The 14,107-nt window shown below is 39.5% G+C and overlaps 3 protein-coding genes across 3 annotated transcripts; 1 reads left to right on the top strand and 2 right to left on the bottom strand.

Moving 5' to 3' along the window:
* Positions 1-2,930: 2,930 nt before the first annotated feature.
* Positions 2,931-4,612, bottom strand: LOC110496917 (gamma-crystallin M3-like). Its single transcript, XM_021572930.2, has 3 exons — positions 4,384-4,612; positions 3,724-3,990; positions 2,931-3,296 (listed from the first exon to the last, which is right to left on the bottom strand). Exons 1-3 carry the CDS (start codon positions 4,504-4,506, stop codon positions 3,003-3,005), a joined length of 684 nt encoding a protein of 227 aa, XP_021428605.2. The 5' UTR covers positions 4,507-4,612; the 3' UTR covers positions 2,931-3,002.
* Positions 4,613-7,514: 2,902 nt separating this feature from the next.
* LOC110495577 (gamma-crystallin M3-like) lies at positions 7,515-8,487 on the top strand. Its single transcript, XM_021570903.2, has 3 exons — positions 7,515-7,589; positions 7,757-8,005; positions 8,170-8,487. The coding sequence occupies exons 1-3, from the start codon at positions 7,575-7,577 to the stop codon at positions 8,446-8,448; spliced, it is 543 nt and encodes a 180-aa protein (XP_021426578.2). The 5' UTR covers positions 7,515-7,574; the 3' UTR covers positions 8,449-8,487.
* A 3,118-nt stretch (positions 8,488-11,605) lies between these two features.
* Positions 11,606-12,906, bottom strand: LOC110495575 (gamma-crystallin M3-like). The gene is made up of 3 exons (XM_021570901.2): positions 12,713-12,906; positions 12,123-12,362; positions 11,606-11,935 (listed from the first exon to the last, which is right to left on the bottom strand). Exons 1-3 carry the CDS (start codon positions 12,788-12,790, stop codon positions 11,642-11,644), a joined length of 612 nt encoding a protein of 203 aa, XP_021426576.1. The 5' UTR covers positions 12,791-12,906; the 3' UTR covers positions 11,606-11,641.
* Positions 12,907-14,107: the final 1,201 nt, after the last annotated feature.

Below are 14,107 nucleotides of genomic sequence, written 5' to 3'. Positions count from 1 at the left end.
ACAACAACAGAAAAGGGGATACACATCCATATGCTGCACATTTGATGCTCACATACAGTCCACGTTTATGAACTACTATTATCTACGGAAATGATGTCCAATTCCTCTGACTTCTTTAAACCAGTCAACAGTCCATTGGTTATACATTACCTCTTTAACGTCTCTAAACCAATTCATTGCTTCTCTACTTCTCTAACTTCTCTAAACCAGTCCATTGATTATACATCACTTCTCTAGCTTCTCTAAACCAGTCCATTGATTATACATCACTTCTCTAGCTTCTCTAAACCAGTCCATTGATTATACATCACTTCTCTCGTGTTTCTAAACCAGTCCATTGTCCATGGGTTATACATTATACTGTGGAGAACATGTAAACTAGCATAATGCTAACAATTGACAATAAGGATTAGTTTTCTGCTAAATACGTTTCAGAAACTGGAGGTTACAGTACAGCAGGCTTTCTGAGTACAACAGGCTTTCTGAGTACAGCAGGCTTTCTGAGTACAGCAGGCTTTCTGAGTACAGCAGGCTTTCTGAGTACAGCAGGCTTTCTGAGTACAACAGGCTTTCTGAGTACAGCAGGCTTTCTGAGTACATCAGGCTTTCTGAGTACAGCAGGCTTTCTGAGTACAGCAGGCTTTCTGAGTACAGCAGGCTTTCTGAGTACAACAGGCTTTCTGAGTACAGCAGGCTTTCTGAGTACAGCAGGCTTTCTGAGTACATCAGGCTTTCTGAGTACATCAGGCTTTCTGAGTACAACAGGCTTTCTGAGTACAGCAGGCTTTCTGAGTACAGCAGGCTTTCTGAGTACAGCAGGCTTTCTGAGTACAGCAGGCTTTCTGAGTACAACAGGCTTTCTGAGTACAGCAGGCTTTCTGAGTACAACAGGCTTTCTGAGTACATCAGGCTTTCTGAGTACAGCAGGCTTTCTGAGTACAACAGGCTTTCTGAGTACAGCAGGCTTTCTGAGTACAACAGGCTTTCTGAGTACATCAGGCTTTCTGAGTACAGCAGGCTTTCTGAGTACAACAGGCTTTCTGAGTACATCAGGCTTTCTGAGTACAGCAGGCTTTCTGAGTAATATAATTTGATGTACTGTAACATGGGTTAAATTTGATTCAATTGAGCCAGTGAGAAAATGCATATATACAGTGCCTTGCGAAAGTATTCGGCCCCCTTGAACTTTGCGACCTTTTGCCACATTTCAGGCTTCAAACATAAATATATAAAACTGTATTTTTTTGTGAAGAATCAACAACAAGTGGGACACAATCATGAAGTGGAACGACATTTATTGGATATTTCAAACTTTTTTAACAAATCAAAAACTGAAAAATTGGGCGTGCAAAATTATTCAGCCCCTTTACTTTCAGTGCAGCAAACTCTCTCCAGAAGTTCAGTGAGGATCTCTGAATGATCCAATGTTGACCTAAATGACTAATGATGATAAATACAATCCACCTGTGTGTAATCAAGTCTCCGTATAAATGCACTGCACTGTGATAGTCTCAGAACACACCAGGCAGGTCCGAGATACTGTTGTGAAGAAGTTTAAAGCCAGATTTGGATACAAAAAGATTTCCCAAGCTTTAAACATCCCAAGGAGCACTGTGCAAGCGATAATATTGAAATGGAAGGAGTATCAGACCACTGCAAATCTACCAAGACCTGGCCGTCCCTCTAAACTTTCAGCTCATACAAGGAGAAACTGATCAGAGATGCAGCCAAGAGGCCCATGACCACTCTGGATGAACTGCAGAGATCTACAGCTGAGGTGGGAGACTCTGTCCATAGGACAACAATCAGTCGTATATTGCACAAATCTGGCCTTTATGGAAGAGTGGCCAAGAAGAAAGCCATTTCTTAAAGATATCCATAAAAAGTATTGTTTAAAGTTTGCCACAAGCCACATGGGAGACACACCAAACATGTGGAAGAAGGTGCTCTGGTCAGATGAAACCAAAATTGAACTTTTTGGCAACAATGCAAAACGTTATGTTTAACGTAAAAGCAACACAGCTGAACACACCATCCCCACTGTCAAACATGGTGGTGGCAGCATCATGGTTTGGGCCTGCTTTTCTTCAGCAGGGACAGGGAAGATGGTTAAAATTGATGGGAAGATGGATGGAGCCAAATACAGGACCATTCTGGAAGAAAACCTGATGGAGTCTGCAAAAGACCTGAGACTGGGACGGAGATTTGTCTTCCAACAAGACAATGATCCAAAACATTAAGCAAAATCTACAATGGAATGGTTCAAAAATAAACATATCCAGGTGTTAGAATGGCCAAGTCAAAGTCCAGACCTGAATCCAATCGAGAATCTGTGGAAAGAACTGAAAACTGCTGTTCACAAATGCTCTCCATCCAACCTCACTGAGCTCGAGCTGTTTTGCAAGGAGGAATGGGAAAAAATGTCAGTCTCTCGATGTGCAAAACTGATAGAGACATACCCCAAGCGACTTACAGCTGTAATCGCAGCAAAAGGTGGCGCTACAAAGTATTAACTTAAGGGGGCTGAATAATTTTGCACGCCCAATTTTTCAGTTTTTGATTTGTTAAAAAAGTTTGAAATATCCAATAAATGTCGTTCCACTTCATGATTGTGTCCCACTTGTTGTTGATTCTTCACAAAAAAAGCCTTGAAGCCTGAAATGTGGCAAAAGGTTGCAAAGTTCAAGGGGGCCGAATACTTTCGCAAGGCACTGTATATATATATAGATATATATATTTTTTGCTATTGATAAATTAATGTTATGTGCACATTTGGTGTATCAAAATCAAATGATTACTTTTTTTCATTCAGACTCTTTGAAATCCCTCTCCAGACACCAATCTGTCAGAATAAACCAGTGTAATCTAAATACCATGGGTAGATTAGACTTGATAGAAAAAAGAAGAGAACAGGTACTTCAAAATAAGAGTTTTATTACATTCAATGAGAATTGTGACTTTTAGCAGCCTTTTGGATGTCAGGACAGCAGGAATCTCAGGCATCAATGCCGCTGACCCTCACAGGCATCCATGATCCGTCTGATGGAGCGAACTCTCATCATGGTGCTCATGCCCATGTCTCTGATACTCCTGTACTCTCCAGGCCTCACGTACATCATCCTGCCTCTGAAATGGGGCTGCTCGTACATGAGCCAGTGTCCGTCCATCACGTTGCAGGACTGCATCTCGGACATGCGGAAGCGCTCCTGGATGGACTCGCAGTCTTCCATCAGCTCGTGCATCTGGCCTCCGAAGCTCTCCTTCTCGTACAGCCTCATTCTGAACTGTCCCCGGTGCTGTTGGGGAGGGAGAACATTGACAGTTACTACCGTGTGTGTACTCTATGCTTCCAGTATTATATTTATCATTGCTTGTCAGATGACTTATACAGTAATAGAGGCCTGGAACACGTTCATTAGGGACAAATTGTTTTGATAATACCTAAACTTGTTAAATTAGAAGACATATTTTTGTTTTCTGTTACAAAACGTTTGGCTACGGTGTGCCCTGCTGAACACGACCCAGGTGAACAGCACGTCAAGTATCAGATGTACAGAGTCCTAGTAACTCACACTTCATCACCATTCACGAACATCTAGCTACTCAAAAATATAAAAAATGCACTCTTTATATGAAGAGAAATAGCATGAACAACATCATACATATAATCATGTCATCATCGAACACCAGGAGACGGTGGAACTCCAACTGTGGACGTCTTACCATTGGGATCATGCGGCAGGAGCGGATGGACTCCAGCATGGTCATATCCCCCATGCCCATCACGGAGCCCATACGCTGGAAGTCGGAGTACTCTCCCCTCTTCAGGAACATCTGGTTGCCCATGAAGTTGGAGCGGTCGTAGATGACGAAGCAGCCCATTTCCACCCTGACCGACTGGCAGCGGTTTAGGTACATGTTGAGGTCGGGGCAGTCGCTGCTGGTCTCATAGCTGCGACCCTGGAAGTTCCTGTCCTCATAGAAGATGATCTGAGAGGGTGATTTGATTGAGAAAATGATTTAACCTATGACCTCTTCACCTATGTTGAGAAGATTATAAAGGCTATGATTTTAAATGTTTTACATAATTAATATAGTTCATCATTATTCATTGATTGTGATTCATTTGTTATTACTATTAATAAAAATAATACATTCTTAACTCTGTATATAATGCATATCAACTGCAGGATCTCATATAATAACTCTATATTATTTTAATAAAACAAAGATAGTTTAGCATTATTTAGCTGAAAAACATTGCTTTGTTCTCACAGATTGATATGATTAGGATTTTGTGGATATAGCTGCTATGCAAGACACTATATTCATATCTCAATGGCCAGCTCTTATAGTGAATAAAAATCCCCTGCTCTGTATTACTCTGGTCATGGCTGGTTTAGCTTGATGGTGAAGCTTGATTAGATGACACGCAGAAGACACGGTGTGTTGTGTCGATCCAGTGGCACTTTTATATTGACATTGGGTCCACAGGGCACCTTGCATACCTTTGTGCTAAATAGCATGAGTCATCACAAGGCCCACGTGGGGCTTGTATACATTTTACACAGCACATCTACATGAGTTATTATTGGATGCTGAATGCAGCATGGGGGCCATGACAGGTATTGTTCTCATAAGAAATAGAACATGGCGTATTCTTCAGTTTGGGTGACTATGCTAGATGGTACTTTACCAGGTTAAAATACAGTTACAGTATATTTACTAGTAAACTTAGCCACACTTAGGGAACTTGGTCACAATTAGTGAACTTGCTCACACTTAGTGAACTTGGTCACACTAAGTGAACTTGGCCACACTTAATGAACTTGGTCCCACTTAATGAATTTGGCCCCACTTAGTGAACTTGGTCACACTTTATATTAAGTTGCACAAACACCATATAGCTAGTTACCTGACATTGTATTTATTGGGGTGATTACATATCTACACAGTATACTGAGAACAGTATTTGACCAGTTTCTTTTTAATTCAATAATTGTTGATAAACCTTATCTGTTGAAATGTTTACAGTTCTCTATTGTAATTACATGTTGAAAGCTTTGGACTATAAGGTTCGATCTGCATTTTTGTCAGGCTTGAGTTATTGACATAGCCTTGTTCTTTTCAATGTTATCTTCCTGTGTATACTCTAATTACCCCAATTCATGTTAAGTTCAAAAGAATACAAGATAAAAATGGCTGACACCATTCAAACCAATGAGGGTTCAAAACTTTAAAGACAATTTTCTCAGAATCATAGAACCTTATAGTCCCAAGCTGGCGATTTTGGTCAGCAATATATAGTTATAGAGTTGCTGTATATCATAAATGAAAGAAATGTGAACACATTTTTAGTTCAACTCAAGCACAGCATTTCTCAGCAGGACAAAGATGATGTAGATAGATATTTTAAAGGTGGGTGTATGACTTCATGAGGACAAGCACTGGATGAAGAAACATTACTATTTGGCAGCTTTACTGGTCTGACCACATTAACAACATAACATCAACAACTTCCTGGTTCTTCTCAAAATAATAAAAAATAAGAATCAGAGGACAAAGTAATTATCAGGTAAATAATGAAATAATAAAACACTACTGATTCCCTACATTTTAGAAATACATACACTACCGGTCAAAAGTTTTAGAACACCTATTGATTCAAGGGTTTTTCTTTATTTTGACTATTTTATACATTGTAGAATAATAGTGAAGACATCAAAATTATGAAATAACAGATATGGAATCATGTAGTAACCAAAACAAATCTAAATATATTTTATATTTGAGATTCTTCAAATAACCACCCTTTGCCTTGATCACAGCTTTATACACTCTTGGAATTCTCTCAACCAGCTTCATGAGGTAGTCACCTGGAATGCATTTCAACTAACAGATGTGCCTTCTTAAAAGTTAATTTGAGGAATTTCTTTCCTTCTTATTGCATTTGAGCCAATCAGTTGTGTTGTGACAAGGTAGGGGGTATACAGAAGATAACCCTAATTGGTAAAATACCATATTAGAGCAAGAACAGCTCAAATAAGCAAAGAGAAACGACAGTCCGTCATTACTTTAAGGCATGAAGGTCAGTCAACACAGAAAAGTTCAAGAACTTTGAAAGTTTCTTCAAGTGCAGTCGCAAAAACCATCAAGTGCTATGATGAAACTGGCTCTTATGAGGACCGCCACAAGAAGACCAAAAGTTATCTCTGCTGCAGAGGATAAGTTCATTAGATTTACCATCCCCGGAAATTGCAGCCCAAATAAATGGTTTATACAGTTCAAGTAACAAACACATCTCAACATCAACTGTTCAGAGGAGACTGTGAATCAGGCCTTCATGGTCGAATTGCTGCAAAGAAACCACTACTAAAGGAAACTAAGAAGAAGAAGAGACTTGATTGGGCCAAGAAACACGAGCAATGGACGTTAGACCGGTGGAAATTTGTCCTTTGGTCTGATGAGTCCAAATTGGAGATCTTTGGTTCCAACCACCGTGTCTTTGTGAAACGTGGTGTGGGTGAATGGATTATCTCTGCATGTGTATTTCCCACAGTAAAGCATAGAGGAGGAGGGGTTATGGTGTGGGGGTGCTTTGCTGGTGACACTGTCTGTCATTTATATAGAATTCAAGGCACACTTAACCAGCATGGCTACCACAGAATTCTGCAGCGATACGCCATCCCATTAGGTTTGGGCTTAATGGGACTTTCATTTGTTTTTCAACAGGACCCAACACACCTCCAGGCTGTGTAAGGGATATTTTACTCAGAAGGAGAATGATGGAGTGCTGCATCAGATGACCTGGCCTCCACAATCCCCTGCCCTCAACCAATTGAGATGGTTTGGGATGAGTCTGACCACAGAGTGAAGGAAAAGCAGCCAACAAGTGCTCAGGATATGTGGGAACTCTTTCAAGACTGTTGTAAAAGCATTCCAGATTAAGCTGGTTGAGAGAATGCTAAGAGTGTGCAAAGCTGTCATCAATACATAGGGTTGCTATTTGAAGAATCTCAAATATAAAATATATTTGGATTTGTTTGACACTTTTTTGGTTACTACATTATTCCATATGTGTTATTTCATAGTTCTGATGCCTTCACTATTATTCTACAATGTAGAAAATAGTACAAATAAAGAAAAACCCTTGAATAAGTAGGTGTTCTAAAACTTTTGACCGGTAGTGTACATAGTGCCATAAAAAAAACTATCCAGTAAAATAATACCTCACAATAAAATAATGTACATTGAATTCCATCTCAGTTCCATCTCAATTGATCTGGAATACTTGATAAAATACTAATATACTACTTTAGCTAGTATTAGGGTAGCTAGGGTTAGCTGGAAACAAACATGATCCTCTATTTTACCCCCAGTGACATAGTTATAAACGTGGCATTCAGTACGTGCCACTATAGGACTGGCTTGCACAACAATATAGAATGATGACTCATGGAGTTCTAGAACAATAAATATGGAGATGTGAATGCGGTCCAAGGTATAAAAGGGACAGGAGGTCGATGGTCCAGCATTCCATCTGAAATTGGATAAGAGATTGGATCACCATCACCATGACCATGGGCAAGGTAAGTGCCACTGCAAGTCTTCCTCCATGCCCATCTCTCTGGGTCTATCCAAGCAGCAATGCTTCCAAAGAAGACTGTCGGGTCGGAAACAAGGCATTGCTAATCAAATGAGCATCAGTGCACTAATTTCAACATATCGAGCACTAACTGTGTGATTGTCTGTGTAGATCATCTTCTACGAGGACAAGAACTTCCAGGGTCGTTCCTATGAGACCAGCAACGACTGCGCTGAGGTCACCTCCTACCTGAGCAGGTGCAACTCCTGCAGGGTGGAGAGCGGCTGCTTCATGGTCTATGAGCGCCCCAACTTCATGGGTCACCAGATGATGGTTAGGAGAGGAGAGTACCCCGACAACCAGCGCCTGATGGGTATGACCATGAGCGACTGCATCAGGTCCTGTCGTAACATCCCCAGTGTAAGTAAAGGAGTGTGTAGCTGCTTCTTAGCTGATGCAGATAGTTTCAACAGCAAGGGTTGTGAACTCATGTCATCAACAAGATTTGACATTTAAATGTATGAGTCCACCGGTTGGATCTACAGTAGTTCCATATCTGTCTGACCTGTTGCTTTTATCAACAGTATAGGGGCCAGTTCAGAATGAGGATGTATGAGAGGGAGAACTTCGGAGGCCAGATGCACGAGCTGATGGACGACTGTGACTCCATCCAGGATCGTTACCGCATGTCCGACTGCCAGTCCTGCAACGTGATGGACGGCCACTGGCTCATGTACGAGCAGCCCCACTTCAGAGGCAGGCAGATGTACGTGAGGCCCGGAGAGTACAGGAACCTCAGAGAGATGGGAAACAGCTCCATGAATAGATTCATGTCGGTTAGACGTATCACTGATTCCTGTTAAAATCACAACTTTTTAGTTTAACTCAATAAAGTGTTACATTTCTAAGTATTCCTGATGTGTCCTAGTTCATTAAAACAGAGCATAACAACCATCTCATCAATCAAAAGCAACCAATTAGTAAGACAAGTGCACAAGGTCTGGTGTCTGCCATGAGCCAATCGGCTTGGAAAGTGGACATGTCACAAAGAGGGAAATGGAACCATTAGTGAACACACCTTATCAGTTCTGGGGGTAACATTACACTTGACAGCAAATAACGGTGAGACCGCTAACTAGCTGTAAATAAGTGAATTGTTTTGGCCTGCAGATTGGCGATGTTAGTTAGCCAGCTAGCCAAAGTTATTTACAGATCGTTAACAGACACTCCTAAATTATTTTACTAGCTACTGTAAGACTGTTGTGTCAAGAACATGCCTCCAAAAATGATAAGGAGTTGTGTTTGTGTTTACATTTCAGGAGTTTAGGAGTTGCAGTTGTGTTTACATTTGACAGACTGTGATATAATCCACTTTCTAAGTGAATGGTGCTGGTTATAGTTTCAGAAGGCTACAGCACTAACCTGTAAACATGTACTGTACATGCTAAACCACTCCTTCACTCTTTCATTTTAATCAGGCATGCTAATTTGACAAAGGGACATGGTGTCACCGGCATTCAAAATGTTGAGATAATCTGTAATTAGATTCAATGACAAAGAATTTAAGCTGAATCCATAAATAAGTTCAGTAAATATAATGCAATATGTTTAGAAAGGGGATAGATCACAAATATAAGCATTATTGCAGCCACCTTATCAGTTTTGGAGTTCTATGAGTTTTGGATGCAGCGTTACGTTAGCTAGCAAAGAGCGGTGCAGGAGCTACCGAACTAAAAAAGCTTCATTGTTTTACCCCAGGTACCAAAGTTAGTTAGCTGGCTAGCAAAAGTTACATACACTTAGTTAGCAACCTCTCCTTCACTCTCTTGCTGCAGTAGCTATCCTAGGAAAAATGGTAGGCTGGCCTGATTTATTAAATTCAACAAAGTTTCAACTTAGATTCCTTTGTTTGTGTAACTCATAATAATCAAGTAAATTCAAAATAAGTTAAAGGCTTAGACAACATGATGGGCAAATTATATTTAGTTAGTTATTTTTTACAGTAGGTTGCATACTCTACCCCTCAAATGGTACTTTCAGTAGTTTGACCAGCAGACTCCATGTTGGAAGAGCTGACTTTGCCGGTTATTAGAATTACTGACCATTTGCTACTGTAAGAACTAAGGGCACTAAGTTCAATAACCCAAGATGTATGAAATTCACGATGAGCCAAATTACCCATAATCCCCAAAACATAGAGCAAGTGAATGTTGTGGCCCTGTACATAATGAAGTTGTCTGTATTTACAAATGTTCCTTTTTAGATCAATTTACTCAATTGCATTACCTAAGTTCAACTCAAGATGATGTCACAGACACCTACCGTATATGAGTTTCTATCATTCATATGGACTATCCATTATTCTGGTGCCTGGTGGGCTCCAGAATAATGTCTAGATGTAAACATGGTTATAATCATCAGAGCTGTGTTTGAATCTGTATCGGGGTAGTAAGGTGGCAGCGTGCACCTACGTTGGCTCTGATATAAACATATACAGTATAGGCAATATTAGTTGTTTCAGAAATAAGCATGGTGCATATTTTAGGACTACAATATAAACAGGTCTCCTAAACCAAAAGCATTTTTTCATTAATTGACACTAAAGGAAATATAGTGCCTTCAGAAAGTATTCACACCCCTTCACGTTTCCACGTTTTGTCGTGTTACAGATTGAATTTAAAATGGATTCAATTTAGATTTTTTGGCCAACACATAACATCCCATAATGTCAAAGTGGAATTATGTTTTTCTAAATTGTTACAGATTTATTAAAAATGAAAAGCTGAAATGTCTTGAGTCAATAAGTATTCAGCCCCTTTGTTATGGTAAAGCCTAAATAAGTTCAGGAGTAAAAATATTGCTTAACAAGTCACACAATAAGTTGCATGGGACTCACTGTATCCAATAATAGTGTTTAACATGATTTTTCAACGACTACCTCATCTCTGTATCTTGTAGGAGAGGAAGGAAACCGCTCAAGGATATCAGCATGAGGCCAATGATGACTTTAAAACAGTTAGAGTTTCATGGCTGTGATAGGATAAAACTGAGGATGGATCAACAACTTTGTACTTACTGCACAATACTAACTAATTAACAGCCTTTACAGAATAAAAAAATATACCAAAACATGCATCCTGTTGGCAACAAAGCACTAAAGTAATACAAAATTAACTTTATATCCTGAATACAAAGTGTTATGTTTGGGGCAAATCCAATACAACACATTACTGAGTACCACACTCCATATTTTCAAGCTTAGTGGTCCCTGCATCATGTTACGGGTATGCTTGTTTATCGTTAAGGACTGGGGAGTTTTTCAGGATAAAAAAGAAACAGAATGGAGCTAAGCACAGTCACAATCCTAGAAGAAAACCTGATTCAGTCTACTTTCCACCAGACACTGGGAGATTAATTCCCCTTTCAGCAGGACAATAACCTCAAACACAAGGCCAAATCTACACTGGAGTTGCTTACCAAGAAGAATAATGAATGTTCCTTAGTGGTCGAGTTACAGTATTGACTTAAATCTACTTGGAAATATATGGCAAGACCTGAAAATGGTTGTCTAGCAGTAATAAACAACCAATTTCACAGAGCTTGAAGAATTTTGAAAAAAAAATAATGGGCCAATGTTGCACAATCCACTTTTGGAAAGCTCTTAGAGACTTACCCAGAAGGACACACAGCTGTAATCGCTGCCAAAGGTGTTTATACAAAGTATTGAATACCTATATAAAATGGGACATTTCTGTATTTAATTTGCAATAAATGTGCAAAAATATCTAAAAACATATTTTCATTTGTTGTTACAGGGTATTGTTTGTAGATGTGGGAGAATTGTATAATTTTTTATTATTCAGCCTGTGACACAACAAAGTGTGGAATAAGTTAAGGGGTATGAATACTTTCTGAAGGCACTAGAGACAAAATATTATCATTCACTTGTACTAGAATGATCATTAAAGTTTAGGTAAGTAATACATAGACAATGAAACATGCATTTCAATTATCCAATATTTATTTTCAATGCCAGAAAAATAAGAATCTCAGACTTCAATGATGCTGGCTCTCGCAGGAATCCAGGACACGTCTCATGGAGGTGTATCTGTTCACGGAGCTGTTGCCCATCTCTCTGAGGTTCCTGTACTCTCCAGGCCTCACGTACATCTGCCTGCCTCTGAAGTGGGGCTGCTCGTACATGAGCCAGTGGCCCTCCATCACGTTGCAGGACTGGCAGTCGGACATGCGGTAACGCTCCTGGATGGAGTCACAGTCGTCCATCATCTCGTGCATCTGACCCCCAAAGTTCTCTCTCTCATAGACCTGCATCCTGAACTGTCCTTTGTGCTGTAAAGTTAATAAGGACACATATTTAAAGTAAGAACATGATCACAGTAATTAAATAGGAATCTGATCAGTTTACAATCAAATACTTACATTTTTTTATACATTGTATTAAGCTATATATAAACTATACATATGACACTATAAATGCATCATATATATAAGTTGTTTTCCAATAGAGCCATCTTACCATGGGGATCATACGGCAAGAGCGAACGGAGTCAGACATGCCCATCCGCTGGTAGTCACCATACTCTCCTCTCCTCACAAAGTACTGGTTTCCCTGGAAGTTGGAGCGGTCGTACACCATGAAGCAGCCGCTCTCCACCCTGCAGGAGTTGCACCTGCTCAGGTAGGAGGTCAACTCAGGGCAGTCTGAGCTGGTCTCATAGGAACGACCCTGGAAGTTCCTGTCCTCGTAGAAGATGATCTGGAGCAACCAACGAAAAGACATCAATCACAACACAGATAGGAAAAGGATATGCCTCAAATCAAAAGTCATTTTTAATCAACTAAATAATTAAATATTGAAATGTAAACAATTTGTTCTGTAAGAAGAACGACTGGAAATTAATTTAGTAAATCAACAATGAAATGGTAAAATGTAGAAATGAGGCCCACACAAACTCAGCCATGAAGAACAGCTGTTCAAATGTAATTGAACGTTACTGAACATAAAAAAAACATCAAAACTGTAACTTAACAATTCTAAAATAAATAAATAAAATAAAGTAAATTGCTAATGTATCAGGCAGAAAATCCAGCTATACAGCATTGTACCTTGGCCATGGTGTTTGTTTGCTGCGGCTCTGGGATGTTGTCCAATAGGCCATGTTCACTCAAGCTTTTATACCTCATACCATTTCAAATGGCTTTTTGTTATTCAAATTCCCCATCCTGATGAATAAGCAGGATGCTTCTTGCTGTTGATTTTGTGCAGCTGTGTCCTTGGCTGGCACAAGCAGAGAGACAGTGGGCACGAATACTGTATTAGAATTATCATGTGATCATAGGTATTTAAAACATGTAGCTGTTTTTATCATATTTTACCAAGAGTATTTACAAACACTTTTTACATGTATTGGATTGGGTTTTACAAAAGACCAACACTTTTCACCATCATTATAATTGGTTTGGAGTATGAAATATATGGTGCAATAATTTTTTACCTCATTTATTTAGGCTGTGAAGATGGATCTTAATGATTTGTGTATTGTATTTAACATACACCTTTTAGGGGGGGTGAGAATGTGTCTGTCACCATGACAACTGTTTTGAGAGGTGGATGTCAACAGTCCTGGGAGCAGATGGGGTCACGAGGTCATGCTCGGTTAATCCTGCAGTGACTCAGCCTATAGGGGGACAGAGGCTAGGGGAACTCAGAGTAAGGAGACCAACCCAGCAGTTTACTTATCATTATTTAACGCCCACACCAGTAGAAATTCTCTTTTTACAGCTAAAAGATGATGGCCACAGTTTACCTACGACGTTTCACAACAATGTAAGTCACTAAGTCATCATTTTAGTCAAAAGTATGATATATTTGGCCTTGAAGTGCCAAATCTGAATGTGTGACTTCGGATGTTTCCGTGAGTCTTCCGTATCTTTTCCTATTAGATTAGATTAGATTATTTTCAGCCTACGATTCGTTTCAGGGCTGGGTTTTCTCTAGACGTTACCACCCACCAGCATGGCAATGTTATTTTGATTCCGCTGCAAAGTTCTTCCTATTCGCAAGTCGACTGAGAGCCAAACAGCTTTTCTACTAGATAAAAACAGCCAAAGTTAGACTTGGCTATATCATACAAATTCATGAAAACAAAAATGTGCTTTTTGGTCTTAATTTAAGGTTAGGGTTAAAGTGAGAGTTAGGTGTTGTTAAGGTTAGGGTTAGGCTTAAAATCCTGTTTTATGACTTTGTGGCTGTGTTAACTAGTGACGAATCTACACTTCACCGATTTGCCATGGAGAAAATTAAAATAGGGGGTCAAAGTAAGGATTTTACGCTTTCCCTTTTTTACTAGCTAATTATCATAATCCATTGGATCATGTCAGATTTCACTTATTTTTAAAGTAGTCTACATAGATGATTTTATAAATGGTCAAATTGTGTGATATGATTGTATTTTAGAACACCACTACACTGATTAAGGTGGATAAAAAAATAATAATAAT

Source organism: Oncorhynchus mykiss, chromosome 7 (genome assembly GCF_013265735.2).
Source record: "Oncorhynchus mykiss isolate Arlee chromosome 7, USDA_OmykA_1.1, whole genome shotgun sequence".
Taxonomy (NCBI): domain Eukaryota; kingdom Metazoa; phylum Chordata; class Actinopteri; order Salmoniformes; family Salmonidae; genus Oncorhynchus; species Oncorhynchus mykiss.
Note: the sequence above shows the minus strand (reverse complement) of the source record. Positions and strands in the feature narration are given on the sequence as shown.

What these genes read in the sequence shown, in the direction of transcription:
- LOC110496917 (XM_021572930.2), bottom strand. Translation starts at nt 4,506, where the DNA reads ATGCAAGGTGCCCTGTGGACCCAATGTCAATATAAAAGTGCCACTGGA. An exon ending in CTAAACCAGCCATGACCAGA is followed by an intron (nt 3,991 to 4,383) that starts GTAATACAGAGC and finishes TCACCCTCTCAG; the next exon opens with ATCATCTTCTATGAGGACAG. An exon ending in CCTGCCGCATGATCCCAATG is followed by an intron (nt 3,297 to 3,723) that starts GTAAGACGTCCA and finishes CCTCCCCAACAG; the next exon opens with CACCGGGGACAGTTCAGAAT.
- LOC110495577 (XM_021570903.2), top strand. An exon ending in CCTGTCGTAACATCCCCAGT is followed by an intron (nt 8,006 to 8,169) that starts GTAAGTAAAGGA and finishes TTTTATCAACAG; the next exon opens with TATAGGGGCCAGTTCAGAAT.
- LOC110495575 (XM_021570901.2), bottom strand. Translation starts at nt 12,790, where the DNA reads ATGAGGTATAAAAGCTTGAGTGAACATGGCCTATTGGACAACATCCCA. An exon ending in AAACAAACACCATGGCCAAG is followed by an intron (nt 12,363 to 12,712) that starts GTACAATGCTGT and finishes TGGTTGCTCCAG; the next exon opens with ATCATCTTCTACGAGGACAG. An exon ending in CTTGCCGTATGATCCCCATG is followed by an intron (nt 11,936 to 12,122) that starts GTAAGATGGCTC and finishes TTAACTTTACAG; the next exon opens with CACAAAGGACAGTTCAGGAT.